At 37.4% G+C, this 15,685-nt stretch overlaps 1 protein-coding gene across 3 annotated transcripts in view; it reads left to right on the top strand.

Annotated features, from left to right (window-relative positions):
* LOC121729210 (EF-hand domain-containing protein 1-like) overlaps positions 1–12,257 on the top strand; it is a 45,976-nt gene extending 33,719 nt beyond the window's left edge. For all 3 annotated transcript variants that reach the window (XM_042117639.1, XM_042117638.1, XM_042117640.1), the window contains exons 11-16: positions 4,438–4,660; positions 5,084–5,244; positions 6,959–7,167; positions 7,609–7,795; positions 10,822–10,971; positions 12,002–12,257. In XM_042117639.1, the coding sequence (XP_041973573.1) occupies positions 4,438–4,660; positions 5,084–5,244; positions 6,959–7,167; positions 7,609–7,795; positions 10,822–10,971; positions 12,002–12,217 (1,146 nt within the window). In that variant the 3' untranslated portion in view covers positions 12,218–12,257. The remainder of the gene's footprint in view (positions 1–4,437; positions 4,661–5,083; positions 5,245–6,958; positions 7,168–7,608; positions 7,796–10,821; positions 10,972–12,001) is intronic.
* Positions 12,258–15,685: the final 3,428 nt, after the last annotated feature.

The raw sequence follows: 15,685 nt of genomic DNA, 5'->3' as shown, positions 1-15,685 counted from the left end.
TATTTTTGTCGGTTTCGTAGTACATTTTGTTTTAGTGAAATTAATTATTTCGTATTGTTTTGTATTATTTTATAGATTTCTATCTAAGCGGATATTTTGCAAATATGATAATATTATATTGCAAAATGTTTTGACGTTTAGAAATAAATCGCAAGAATAATATTTAATTTTAGAGCTTTGATTTTGGTCAATGCATAATTAGTATTATATCTTCAGTCCGTATATAATTATTACAATAAGATACTATTCTACTGTATCTAGATTCTAGAATCAAGACAAAAATAGTAATTATATATTTCATCAGAATTAAAATGTTCAATAACTTTATGTAATGACTGATGTAATGAAAACTGGCTAAGTTAGATCTAATCTACTCTAAGATCTCACATTATTAATAAAGCAAAGAAATATACCTACTGTATTATTTGTTCATAATGTTACTTTGTTCCTATATTATATGTATACAAAATTTCAATTTTCCATATTAGCCCAGTAGGGTTAGTTCAGCCTTGTATTGGAATCTGAAATTAATTATAGTCAGTTTTTTTTTTGCACCAGTGTTTAAAGGAGGTCACAAATAGCTTAAACTCGACCAGCCACGACGTGTGCGTTAGCCGCCATATTGGTTTGCAGGTCCAATATTTTTTTAGCTATATCTCCTTTATTTTATATTTTTTTACGGAAATGATAAGAACTAAATTTGTTGTTAGAACTTAATTTTCTACATTTTGAGTTCTTACAATTTTCATTGTAAAATCAATATTTACGGAGATAAATGCAAAAAACAAGTCAAAGTATAATTTCGCTTGTATGTCAATTATTATCGAATTTAGCGAAAATAATTGTTAAATTTCCTACAAATTTGATCCTCATGAATTTTTTTAAAAATCAATATTTTAGCTCCTACACCCATGGGCGTACCCAGGTTCTGGGCCAGGGGGGGAGGGCAAATTACCCAGGTTCTGGTGCCAGGGGGGGGGGGGGGGCAAATCACCCAGATTCTGGGCCAGGGGGGGGGCAAATCAGATTTTTCATAAGCTAGGTGCTTATAAAGAATAAAAAAATTATAATTTTTAGTTGTAAAAATATTGTATTGCAAACAAATGGCAAAAATTCGTTCTTAATTTTTAATTTTTATAGATAAAAGTACTAGATAATATACTTAGTAGGAACGTCAACATGATCCAGGGGGGGGCAGCTGCCCCCCCCCCTGCCTCCCCCTCCGTACGCCCATGCCTACACCTATGGTAAATGTACCGGGACCCAAGCGATTGGATAAAACTGAATATTTCTGATCATGAATTACACCTTTTAACAATTACGGCACAACCTACACCTGAATAATTATTAAAAAATGGCCAAGTGCGAGTCGAACTCGCTCATGAGGGTTCCGTACCATTATAAGGCAAAGATAGACAAAAATTTGTGCTTTTTGTATGGGAGCCCCCCCTAAATATTTATTTTATTTTAATTTTATTATTAATTATTAAAGTACAAATACAATTAAATATTTTATGCATATTTTAATTGTCTTAGTGCTGCTATTTTTGATAAAAAGCAATAAAGGCGACTAAAATCCTGTTTGTTATATGGGAGCCCCATCAAATATTAAATATAATATGTTTTTTAGTATTTGTTGTTATAGAGAGAAACAAAATACATAATAACTAAAAATTTCAAGTCTCTACCTATCACCGTTCTTGAAGCTTGGAGACAGACAAACGGACAGACAGCGAATTTTTAATTGTGGTTAATGTAAAGAGCTACAAGTTTATTTCTGGTTTTTTCTCTGTATTTGACAAGAATCGCGATATAGATCGAACAGGTCGAAATTATACTTTGACTTGTTTTTTGCAGTTATTTCCTTAAATATTGATTTGACAATAAAAATTATAAGGACTAAAGTTGTAGAAAATCAAAATTTCGACAAATTTGATCCTTATAATTTTCTTGAAAAAATAAAAAATAAAGGAGATATAGCTAAAAAAAGATTGGACCTTCAAACCAATATGGCGGCTAACGCACACGCAGTGGCTGGTCGAGTTTTCGAATTTAAGCTATTTGTGACCTCTTCTAAACACTGGTGTAAAAAAAAATCTGACTATAATTAATTTCAAAAAAAAATCTAACCCTACCGGGGTATATAACTTGGCACTAATTTATATCTCCATCCTTTTTACGGCGAAGTCCATTGACAAGAATAATGTTTGTATGGAACTTGGCTCTCCATTTTTACATTTACGTTTTTGGTGGAATCGAATTTACGCGGACGAAGCCGCGCGGAACGTCTACATAGTTGTAAATAAACTTTATAAAAAAACCTTTTGAATTTTTATATAAAATGCGAAGAAACTTTTTCCCCAACCTAATATATAGATAGATTTTGATGTAGAGTATTAAAAAACATAGGATAGTTTTATCTCTGAAAATGTACGATTTTCTCACCATAACATAAAATGAGCAATAACAACAGGCACACAAATTAATTTCGTCAATGATCAAAATCGGTCCAGCTGTTTTGTAGGTGTTTGGAAACCAACATGCAACCCCGCGACACGGGAATTTTATGCTTGATTTTAGCTAAGAACTCTAGAATCTACACAGATACATTTCTACTTACTTACTTTGTTACTATACCTACAAGATTCGATATTGTATGCTTTTGATTTTTATAAACTAGGTAAATGTTTTGTACACCATACTTCCTGACTCCTTTGATGTAGTGCAAGTATCTTGCAGAGAAGGTCGTAACGATGATGATTCCCGTCCATTTTCCATGCACGTGGATTGTGGGTAATGTTTCAACGCTGTGATAGAATGCGGCAGGTTCACAGCTTTTCGTGAAATGTGCTGTAAATTGAAATCGTTGCTGAACGTACCTGAGCATTCGGAGCGCAAAAATTCCGCCCGTTCTAAAATTCTGTTTTATGTAGAGTTCCCATTATATAGAGATTCATCAGGAATATAACATTCTGTAATCAGCAGACCTCCGTTATTTGGACGTATAATGTGACTCAAGTTAATGTTAAGTAATTATAATATTTTGTTAACTGGGTTTGAAATGACTCGACCTAATCATAATAACTCTTCCACCATTCGTCAGTCTTTGAAATAGTTTCTCTGATGCTACAGTTATCGAATAAATTGCTTTCGTCGAAAAAGTGTTTTAATGCCCCCAATTCCCCAAGCAGCTCCTAAGTTAGGACAATAATAATTTGACTAGATTGTATATTTAAAAAATATACAGGGTGTAACAAAAGTGATAATACTTTAGGGTGTGTATGTGTTCCTTGTAGAGAGTTCACTGTGAAAGTAGCAGCGCTGAAAGACCAAAATTTTTTTTCACTTTTGTATGGGGAAACTCGTGACGCTTGGGCTCTTGTCCATACAAAAGTGAAAAAATTTTTTCGTCTTTCAGAGCTGCTACTTTCACAGCGAAATCACTACAAGGAACACGTACACACCCTAAAGTATTATCACTTATTTTCGTTACACACTGTATAATGTATGAAACACGTCTATAATACCAAACCGCGGTAATAAGTATTTGAATAATACCTAATTTCAAAATTAAACTCATCTTCGCCTTTAAATCCGCAGTAGCAAAACTTATAGTTTACTTGGAAGTTGGAACACAATTAAAGTTTAAACTACTGAATGAGTAGGAAATTATTCTGATGTTGTTGCGAGCTTAAACACGACTTCATTACAAAGTTCAGAACATTCATTTTATGTTTCATATTTTCTGTAAAGATTCAGAATATTGTGTTACAAGTTTCCCTGCAATTGCTTCTATTTACGGCGAGGGTGATTTCGTTATTTATTCCCTTGTATTTTCTCTGCTCGACTCAATTAACTAAGCAATTAGTAATAATGTTTTATAAAGACTGGAAAGAAATATTACCTATTCATGATGAATATTACATAATATGCACTATGCAGATTTCTAAATGTAACTAACTACCTAGCATTCTGCAGTTCTAGAATAAAATTTTATCATGTTTTGCTACTTTAAAGCTGTATTTTTTCTGTTCATCAAATCATCTTCGTTCTTTATTAAGAACGAAGATGATTTGATACTGTTGTTTTTAGAACATTAGATATCATACTAACCAATGTTGATTAAGAAGGTGCGACCTACTGCTTTTCGAGCCAAATTCTAAGGGCCTATTTCACCACTTCCTGATAAGTGCCGAATAGGCTATCCAGGTTTCGGCACTTATCCGGTGATATTTAACTTGACAGGTGAAGTATGAAGAATCTGTCAAAAAAGTTGTGAATAGCCTATTCGTCACTTTATTATAAGTGGTGAAACAGGCCCTTAATCTTCCTTCTTAACATACACTTTCAGTACATACGTGCCTCTGCGAGCTGGACGTTTTTCAAGACCATCAAATTCTAAAAGTCCTTTGTCATTAAACATACGAATACTTTCAGTACCTACGCTACCTCTGCGAGCTCGACTGGATCCATCCTGAAGACAAGGACAGGCAGTTCGTACTCAAGTACAGTCTGGCTGACGGTACCGTGAAGATAGGGGAGATACCGCGCCGGAACTCCGGCATACGGGAGGGAACGTTCCTCCAGTCCATGAGGCTGCAGACTCCGGAGTCGGACCCCAACTTCCCGACGTATTATACGCCGGATAGGTTCTATATCGGTAAGCGAGATGGTGAAGATACTCTGTTAGTGGTATTGTTATTTTCATTTTTATGTTAGCTTAATTTAATAGTTTGGTTTTAATGCAACAATAATGCAGACTTTCCTTGTTTAATCCACGCTGTTTACTATAAATAAAAGCCACAGCCGAACATATAACCTCCTCGTTTTTTTGGAAGTCGGTTAAAAATTGAAAATGGTGTTCGCATTCAAACCATTGGGAGTTGTAGTAGAGTTTCTTAACACTCTCTGTAGTAAGAGGTTGACAGACACAGTTACCTTCTGTAGCCTATTTTGGTAGGGCCTGCTTTTTTCTGTGCCTTGTGATCCGATGGTTAGTTTTGTATACGACAGCAACGTAGCAGGCGAAAATTAATGTTGCATTAAAACGCAGAAACATGGTACTGATTTACCGCTGTTCCAGGTGCGGTAATACCGGTGTTCAAGCACCGTTTTAGGATCACGGGGTGCGACCTGTTCGTGTACCGCTACATGAGCGCCAATCCGCACAAGTTCCCGCGCGATGTGATCGACAACGTGCGCAACTACCACGTCAGACAGGGAAACCTGAGAGAGGAGCTGGAGGTATGTCTTGTTTTGCCGTGATCTCCCTGAGCACCTATACACGGGTTGCGAACTGCGACCTGTTCGTGTATCGTTACATGTGCGCCAACGTGCGCAACTACCACATGCCACAGAACAACCTGAGGGAGGAGCTGGAGGTGAGAGATTCCTTTTGTTTTTAAATGCGTTGGGCAAAGATTTAAAAATAGAGCAAGCTGAGAGGATCCTGCAACTTTGGAATAGCAAACTGGCGCAACAAAGGTGCTGCGAAATCGTACCGGCAATACAAAACTTGTACAGTTAGTAAGACTAAGGCCCGTATAAATAGTCAATACTTAAGATGCGACCCGGTCTCAAGACGCGGTTCGGCTCTGTGATTGGTCCAAACAATGACAGAGCCTGAACCGTGTCTTGAGACCGAGATGCATCTTGGTACTGACTATTTATACCGGCCTTAAACTACTAACTAAATAAACTTGTATTAGTAAGACTCGGGCAAATAAGGAAATATTCAGGTATCTAAAATATTAAAGGCAAATGTCCTAAAGAATGAACCTTAATACAGTAAGGAAACTGAACCTGTTATAAATAGAATGAAAGTTTCTGTATCTTAAATTGATAACTGAGCTGGACTGGCTCGCCATTTCTTGTTACCAATTCCCATGGGGACAGGGAAATAATTCAAAAACAGTTCTCTTTGCTGCCCCAAGCTCATACTTTGATTAGATCTATGTATGCTGTATGGTTTTATATTCTTTTTTTTATTTCGAAACACGATGCCAGTAAGTAAGTTGTCGTATGTAAGGTTTTATGAAAAGAAATTAACAATTATTATAGTAATAACAATAAGCCTATGTTCAGCTGTAGACGGCGACTGCGCCAGGCTATAATGATGATGAATTGACCTCAGACTTTTCATAGGAACTTACATAAATATGCAACTGCAATACTTTGATTATTGTAAAAAGAATAAAATATGTTTGTCATTGTTCGTTCGTAATTTGTCGAAGTCCAACCCTGGGACTTGTAACATCGCTCTTGGGTTCAATAAACATGATGACTCCGTATTTTTTCAGCTGTAACTTTAAATCGTAGGAAGCTGTACGTGAATTGCGTTTGTAATGTATTTTTTGTTCAAAAATACTTTATTACCAAAACATTTAGTCAGCGGAAGATGAAAAAATGTTTTAAAATATTTATATATTTTTGTTGCGGAAGCTTCTATTTATTTACATTAATTATGAATTTATTGATTAGCAACACGCTAATAAGAATAAAATTAGGATTAAATTTTTCTCGTATGGTTGGCAAAGCTCGCGGCATTCTCACAACAAATTCGGCCTAGTCCAGAGGAATGAACAGGTAAATACATCAGGGACTGTGTGCCGGGATTGATGGAGAGACCGTGTGCGTGTTTTCGGACGATGCTTCCTTTTATGAACGATTCCTTCTCATCACCAGCGTCATGTTACATGTACTTGAGATCTAAAAATATCTCATTGGTACACCCTACAGCCTGGGATAGCACCCAAATTCTATAACTTTATATTTTAAGAAAGAGACTTTCTAAGGCACATTAATGGTAATTTTAATTGTGGATTTTTGAATTTTTATGTGATGCTAAATTAATGAAATTTTTACATGTTATGGGTCTTTGATACCTGAAATAAAGACATTTTTTTATTTTATTAAGCCTGTATTGAGTATACATACTTAAAATATAATCCGTCCATAGGAAGCGACCCGTGATGAGATCGCTCGGGAGACGCGCGCGCAGCTGGCCAAGATCGGCCAATCGGCGGTGGCGGATCCGGACTCGGTGCAGCGCTGCCTCACCGAACTCAACGTGGTCGAGGGCGAGGCGGCGCCGCCTCGTACGCCCACGCCGCCCACGACTACCGACCAGATCACGTACGACGATGCGCTAAGGGTGGCGAGGGCGGGGTGAGTTATGTTCTTTTTTGGAGTGATTTTGAATTCAATTTGAAGATTTATATTTTGAAGGGTTGCCAGTTTTCTTGTGCCGAAATTCGATCGTAGCCGTGCATATTCCGGCATCTATCCTAATGTCCTTTCCCGGGATTCATACCAAAACATTTTACTAGAGTTGCCAATTTCCTTGCGCCAAAACTCAATTCTAATTTATAGCGCTACATACTACAAATTACAATCGTTAATTTTTCCGGGATAAAATTTTTTAAAACATAGGATAATAAATGATGTTCTCCATCCCAAGTTTCATTAAAATTGATAAGCTTTTTAAGCATAAATTTGACAGAAAAATAACTAAATAACCCATAATATTATGGGTTATATTCCAGATCTCCAGCCCAATTTATTGTACTATTCTAGTGTTCCAAGAAAATGTATTTTTTTTTCTTTCAGAAAACTCGGCAACGACGAAGTCATCCCACTTAAGGGCATACTCAAATCGGGCACGGCGACCGACGAGCACCAAAAAGTGGTGTGCTTCACCGCGCCCGCGCCTCGCGACCACGACGACGCTGCGTCGCTCGACGCGCGACCACGATACGATGAGGCCAAGGACTTTTGCGATAGATATAAGGACCCGGTAAGTTGATTAATACCTCGATCGTGGTAATCGCGAAATAGATTTTCAATTGTCATGCAACAGCCGGGTGCCGCTTGGGGAATGATGGCTTAATCCTATATTTCATGGTACAAAAAGAGATATTTAAAGCTGAATATTGAACCTCCTCTGTTTGAAATCGTATAAAATAGTATGTTTTGCCAAAATGGGAGGGTACGGTATGGCCAAATGAAAATGAAGCTTAGCTGAGGTACATTCACATTTTTATCCTGTAACCCTAATGGAGTACTACTTACTACAATCATAGTGTACAACAAAAACAGACAAAAACATACAGTCGTGGAGGATTCCAATGCCCTTCGACCTACCCCAATTTAAAAACATTGTTTAAGCCTAACTATATTTCATTTAAACGTTGTCGGAATAAAAAAAATATCTAACAAACTAAATTGCCTGACACAATGTCAAATATTGAAATATCACGTCCATAAATTGGCTTCATTGTATCGTCAAGCGATGGATTGACTTTTTAGTTTTGTATTTTTATTTTTCCGAAAATTCCCAATATTTATTTCGTTTAAATTTTCGGACAGGTTGACATGAAAATTCTAGTGATTTTCAACTGAATATTTGCAGAATATTCACACAACTCGTTTGACGTTTGTAGAATAACGAGCTTTTGCCCGCGGCTTCGCTCGCGTTAAGACTTAAGAAGTATTATTATATACAAACTTTCATCCCCTATTTGAACCCCTTGGGGTTGGAATTTATCAAAATCATTTCTTAGCGGATGCCTTCGTCATAACATCTACCTGCATGCCAAATTTCAGCCCGATCCGTCCAGTGGTTTGGGCTGTGCGTTGATAGATCACTATGTCAATCAGTCAGTCAGTCACCTTTGAGTTTTATATATATAGATATTTGTACTTTGACCTCTTAGCTGCAATTTCCTGACTGTTTGACGATAAGTCATCTTATGATGTCATGTCCTTGTATAAAAGTAATTTTGAGGAAGTCAAAATATGTTGTTTTTGCGTAAATAATAGTTGTGTTTATTCCATTAAAAATTACACCCACTAAACATTTTTAGAAATGGAAAAGAATACTAAGGGCCTGTTTCACCACTTTCTGATAAAGTGCCTATTAATAGGCTATTCACAACTTTTTTGACAGATTCTCCATACTTGATCTGTCAAGTTTATTGGTGGATAGCCTTATCAGGAAGTGGTGAAACAGGCCCTTAAACTTTAGTCAAATAGAGGAACAAATATTATTACATCAATAGACTCAATTATAGTCCTTCTGGGTTCTGTATACCTATATAGCTTCGAAATGACCACATAAATGTGTAGCACTATACCTTCGTTCTTTTCAAATTCGCTTATCTGTCTCCAATAAAAGTGTCATTAAGAACTTTATTGCGTGGTTGTTTCGCGGAAAGTTTACACGACCCGGAAATGTTCAGGGAGACACAAAATGTAAGCAATTCCTGCACTCAGCTTGCTACATATTTAACTTGTCAGATTAAACTGTGCATGAGACCGGTGACTAGAAAATGTGTACTGTACTAAGACCAAAATTTCGCCAACGACTGTTAAAGCTAATGCTCGAATTAGTATCACGTTAACTCTTTCGCTTATCATAATATGAATGAAAGAGAAGACATGATATTTAAAAAGGCTATTAACACTAACAGACATTGGTGAAATTGGGTCTACAGTCCAAACAAACAATTGAGCCATAGAAATTCACATAAAATGTTGTAATTTATATATTATCCTGTGCCTAACAATAAGGATTGTGATTAGGTTATAGATTAGGATAGGATTCTAATACCAACAGTGTAGATCTATCGATCATGCAAAGTATTTATGTCTATGAATCAGCTGTAGTTTGCATCTGACCATCAATCATGGATGTTCCCGATACAGGGAGTGCGTGTGGGCGTATCAGTTACACAGTTCTTTGTGAAATATCGCTACATATTTCTTTTTCTGATGTATTCTTACGTAAGGACTAAGGAGCTACGCGACGTGGGTTTTTAAAATCTTTATCAGTCAGAAATACATGTGACAAATCACTCTTGAAAAATCGAAATTCCTTCTGATAGTGTGCCCTCAAGCGGAAAATCCCTGGGAGTTTCACTCGTTTTCCACGATTTCGCCAAGTGAGGGTGATCGCACATTTGTCAGCACCGGTCCTGAGTCCTGACAAACGTGCGATTTGCCTCATCACTCATGCGGTGCGCACCTACGCGCCGTACGCGTCGAACGCACCGCATATTACAGCGAAATGCGGCACGTACGGTGCGGACGAATGTGCGAGGTCGCATATCATTTCATACAACAAATAATTCTAAAATATAGTGCGTTCGGCGCGTGCGTGCTGATAAATATAAATGTGCCATCACCTTAAGTTTTACGCTTTTCAGGATTGACACTCATCGTATAAGTCCACCAGAAGGTAGATATTTTTTAAGTTATCCTATAGAGTACATTAGACGCCTTAATATGTAGGTAAGTGGTAACCCTTTTCACGCTTAAACAGTTGTACCTATCGATTTTGAAGATATTTGGTACGCTCTTGCGATATTATAAGATCTGGATCCCGAAAGAATTTAAGGCCCGTACAACCAAACCGTTTTGGGACTCAAACAATCGAACGAGAATGCTGCGTCCTGTTCTAACAAACGTAAAACGACGTTGTTAGAGCAGGACGCGGCATTCTCGTTCGATTGTTTGAGTCTCAAAACGTTTTCATGGTAGGCCTCCAGAACCGGCAAAACGAAATTGTGCGTACAACTAGACCAACTATAGGTACTCAACCTGCGGCCTGCCGGGACTGTGTCAGTGGCCCGTGTGAAGTTAAACCACTTTGAAATTCACACCCAGCGGAAAAGTAGTGCAAAATCGTCGTGAAACTCGTGAACTTTTGACACTAATTTTAAATCTATAATTTTGTAAAAAAATTGATCAACAAGACCAAAACGTATTTGTGGCGCTTATAAAACTGATATAGACTGGTAAGCATGTATGTTATATTCTCAGGAGGCTGAGCAACGTGCGGAGAGGCGAGCTAAAGACATCTGCGCTTACGACATAATACCCGCGGACAGAACTGAATATGGTGACGACGACGTAGGGAGGGAGAACTCGCTGCCGGGGTACTTGGGGACGTACAACGTGGACTGCAAACAGGTACGATGCTAATATAATACATGCGAAAGTGTGTCTGTCTGTCTGTTACCTCTTTACGCCGAAACAACTGAACCGATTTTGCTGAAATTCCGTATTGAGTCCCGGGAAAGGACATGGGATACTTTTTATCCCGGAAAAATGTACGGTTCCTGCGAACGGAGGTGATGGCGTCATCTGTGTGGAATTAAAAATCCTCTCTGCAATAGTAAAGCTTCAGCCCAAAAGAAAGAAGTACTTACTTAATTCGATGCTTAAGACACCGGTCACCGACATTAGTTTTTCTTGCCACAATAAAAATAAAGTTTGCGTTTTAAAAATTCGTGTAGGTACCTATTTAGGCACTAATTCGTTATGGGCAATATTACACTTATGAAATCAAGCATTGTAAAACCAAGCTTTTGACGTCCTTATATACGTCTAACCTGTAATTATATCGTGAATTAAATTTCGAAATGACTGTGATTCAAGCGCTTGCTAATGACCTCATAATATTAGGCCGTATTTTTTTCTTTTAATGATTCATGTTCATTATCATCTAGTACAGGGGTCATTAATATGTTTCGCTCTGGGTCCATTTTAAGAAATAAAAATATGATCTTCGCGGTCCACACATTAAAAAAATATATTATGCAAAGTTTACAAATCAATGAAAAAAGTGTCGATTTTTGTAGCTAATTATCTCTCAGATGTTAGTCCGAGTGAAATTGGTGTAGCTATTGGAATTTAATACTGGAGATGTTCATCGAGACCGAAATTTATTTTAAACGAAGTTATCATCTTCGATAATGCTTGGTCCGCAGACAGTGGGTCGGCGCGGCGGCGGTCCGGATGCGGACCGCGGTCCGCCATTTGGTGACCCCTGATCTAGTAGCTTAATTATTAACCTACTGCATGTTGTAATATTATGTACTTATCAGAGAAATTGACGTAATATGTATCAGAGAAATTGACTCATAGGCAAATGTTGGACCTACCTCATCCAAGTTATAATTTTTTTATTTTTTAATCTACATTTAAAAAAAATGCTTAGGTGCCAGAGTACATGCGTTTGAACCCCGACGACTACGACAAAGTGAAGACGATGAGACAGGACGTACCAGAGATATCCCCGGCCGCCGCGCGCCGGGCACACTTGCCCCGCGTGGACTTACCTGATGATTGCCAGCAACCTGATAGTAAGAACCCAGAAGATGTGACCTTCGGTTGCCATCGGGTTGCACCCAAATTTCAGGACGGTTGCGAGTAATTTTGGACAGTTTATTTAATAAATATTTTGTATTTTAACTCAATTTTATTATTATTTTTAGGTTATGTTTGGCAGCTCTTCAATCAGTAGGGCCACTGCGTTGCGGCGTCGCATCGCAAAAACAACCTATAGAAAAGCAATGTAGTTTGTTGCGATGCGACGTCGCAAGTCGCAACGCATACGCAGTGTTGGGGCCCGTAGGTACCTGAATTTTACTATTTTAATGCAATTTTGCTTCTTACGAGCTTTTGCCCGCGGCTTCGCTCGCGCTAAGAAGTATTATTATATACAAACTTTCATCTCCTATTTTAACCCCTTGGAGGTAGAATTGATGAAAATCCTTTCTTAGCGGATGCCTACGTCATATGAAGATACCTGCATGCCAAATTTCAGCTCGATCGGTCCAGTGGTTTGGGCTGTGCGCAATGGGCTGTGCGTTAATAGATCACTATGTCAGTCAGAACTTTGAGTTTTATATATTATAATATAGATTCAATCCAGTGTCAACTGTCAAGTGTGTTTTATTTTTAAAACTACGAAATCGTATTTTCATGTCAACCCAGCGCGACATTTTCTGATTGTTTAAAACAAGAAACGCAGCTGTAGGTATTAATGTTATTTCAAACAAAAGATAAAAATCGGTGTACTTTCTGGTATCTAAGGTGAGATAATAAGATTATTATGAAGTCAATAAACCGGTACCAGGTAGGCGGTTGTTGTAATTACTAAAGGATTCTTTGACCTTGTGTCTTAGTAATAGGACTGCCATTCTCGCGTTGTTCAGACCAATTGATTATTATTTCTATACTGACTTACTGCTGTTATAAAACACTATGACCAGGAAACACAATCGTCGTAGACTACTAGCGTAAGAATATGTGCGTGCGGACCGTGTATATGCAGTCAGCCTAGCCGACTGTGAAGACAGAGTGCTGTGTTTAGGGCCATGCAGACTGTATATGCGCCGCAGACTCGATCACACAAAAAGTGTGCCGTCTGCGATAATGAGACTCCGTCCGACTTTTTTGTCGTCCATGCATAATGTACAATACTTAGGGTGGGTTGCACCCACAGAGGCGTTGTTATAGTTAAGGTAAAGGTTATCGTCAAATATGGCGTCCATTATTGACTTTTACTAGGGATTTGACAGATCATTAGATATTTTGTTATAGTTAAACTTTAAAGTAAGTTGGTGCAACCCACCCTTAGTAGTTAGTAAGTACATAATTTTGATAAATCTCGTAGGGTTCAGACTGCTTTGCAATGTAAGCGGATTTTTTTTTTAATTATTTACGACATCACATTAGAAACCCCAAAAATAAGTAGTAAATAAGTATTTCTCCACTATTTAATGAATATTATTATACTTATAAACCTTCCTCTATTAAAGGTAACCGCATCAAAATCCGTTGTGTAGTTTTAAAGATTAAAGGAAACAAAAGAAGATAGGAGAAAAAAGCGACTTTGCTTTATGTATAGTCTGTCAAGAAAGTGAAGAAATTAAAAAGTGGCAACATCGTAGTGTCATCCCTTTCAAATCAATCTAAGAAAAAAGGGATGACACTACGATGTTGCCACTTTTTAATTTCTTCACTTTCTTGACAGGCTCATAATAGTGATGTAGATAAATTTCATTCTTAGTGTAATGTCTATCTAATATATAAAATTCTCGTGTCACAGTTTTCGTTGCCATACTCCTCCGAAACGGCTTGACCGATTCTCATGAAATTTTGTGAGCATATTGAGTAGGTCTGAGAATCGGCCAACATCTATTTTTCATACCAAAAATTATTTATATGGCAAAACAACGTTTGCCGGGTCAGCTAGTAACTCTATAGGTAGGACTGTTGAAGTAATATAGCTAACGATTGCTGAAATAAGAACTGCCCATAATAAAATTATTATTAGTATGGCGCAAAAATTAATGAATGGAAGAATTTGACTGACGGCTCCAACGATTTTCATAAAATTTAGTATATAGGGGGTTTCGGGGGCGATAAATCGATCTAGCTAGGAATCATTTTTAGAAAATGTAATTTTATTCGTGTTTTATTGAATACCGATCAAAGCTCGGTAAAACAGCTAGTACCAATTTGAGGTCGCGAACCATCGGTCAATGCAAAATATTATGTAGGTATTAAATAAGTCTTCAATCACGTTTTTTGATTCACAAAATATATAGGGACTTTTTGACGAATTAGCAATTTAAATTGGAATTTCACGATATTTATCGGAGAATAGTTTCTACCTATTTGTATTATTCAAACAACAGGGTTTTGAAAAAAAAATGTACAGAGGAAAATCTATTTTTTGAATTAAAATAAGTACTTAAATAAAATAATAACGTAATTACTATGCACTTATACTGTTCGTACTAATTAATCGCAAAAACATAATTTACTTAATCTCAATTAATAATACCAAACGAGTTTTGACAGACTACAGCTAATAGATAATATGCAATCTAAAACCGTAACTATCTATTCAGCGATATCGAGGACCTTGAAGCACTAAATCATGATTTATTACATAATGGCCTTGTATTGCGGATAAATTGCAATTTTTAAATGTCCATTAACCAGCGCGAATCACAATCTAGAGGGTCTGAAAGTTTGGCGCTTTTAGAGCGTCTTTTAAATTCAGCCACTGCCGCTGCTCCTCACGATGCCATCAATTTTGCCCTTCAGAGCTCACCTGACTCTAAAAATCAAACATCGTCCTTCTCTCTTCACACTCACGCCCGTCTTTCATATGCCAGGTGAAAAAGGACGGCGCGGAATCATCGCCGAGTTAGTTTTACTTGAATAAAAGACGAACTATAATGATTATGAAAAAAGTGTTTTGAGCAAATTTAGGTTTTATCAATACCTTTTTAGATATAAAAAAATTTTAAAGAAAAGACAGCAAACTTCGAAGATCCAAGCAAAAATGTGTCTAAAACAAGGTTTTTTGTAAAAAAGAAACTATCGAGCATTTTTTGAGTAATCGTGTTTTCGTCTTGAGCATTTAATCTTTATGAACTGAAGTTACTTGTGTCAAAAAATCAGTTTTCTAGACCTTACAGATTTTGAGATCTAGGTTAATGTATGTAGTCAAGTTAGGGTCATATGGGCTCTTAAGGGCATTCACATTGGCGTACACAGGTAGGGGCAGCATCTCGGAATCGGCTCCAACGATTTTCATGAAATTTAGTATATAGGGGGTTTCGAGGGCGATAAAACGATCTAGCTAGGAATAATTTTTATAAAATGTCATTTTATTCGTGTTTTATCGAATACCGAGCAAAGCTCTGTCAAACAGCTAGTAACCATATTAAACAGGTATGACCTGCCCCTCCTAGCTGAAATCCTGGGTACGCCCATGGCCCTGAATACTTCTGCGGCAGTAACAACGCGAGCACTCTACATTCGCCACGTCGGGCAACGGCAGCAGCACGACGAGACGAGTGGCAGCGCGAGTGACATTTAC

The sequence above is a fragment of the Aricia agestis genome, chromosome 8, assembly GCF_905147365.1.
Source record: "Aricia agestis chromosome 8, ilAriAges1.1, whole genome shotgun sequence".
NCBI lineage: Eukaryota > Metazoa > Arthropoda > Insecta > Lepidoptera > Lycaenidae > Aricia > Aricia agestis.
This window is presented reverse-complemented; position numbering and strand designations above follow the sequence as displayed.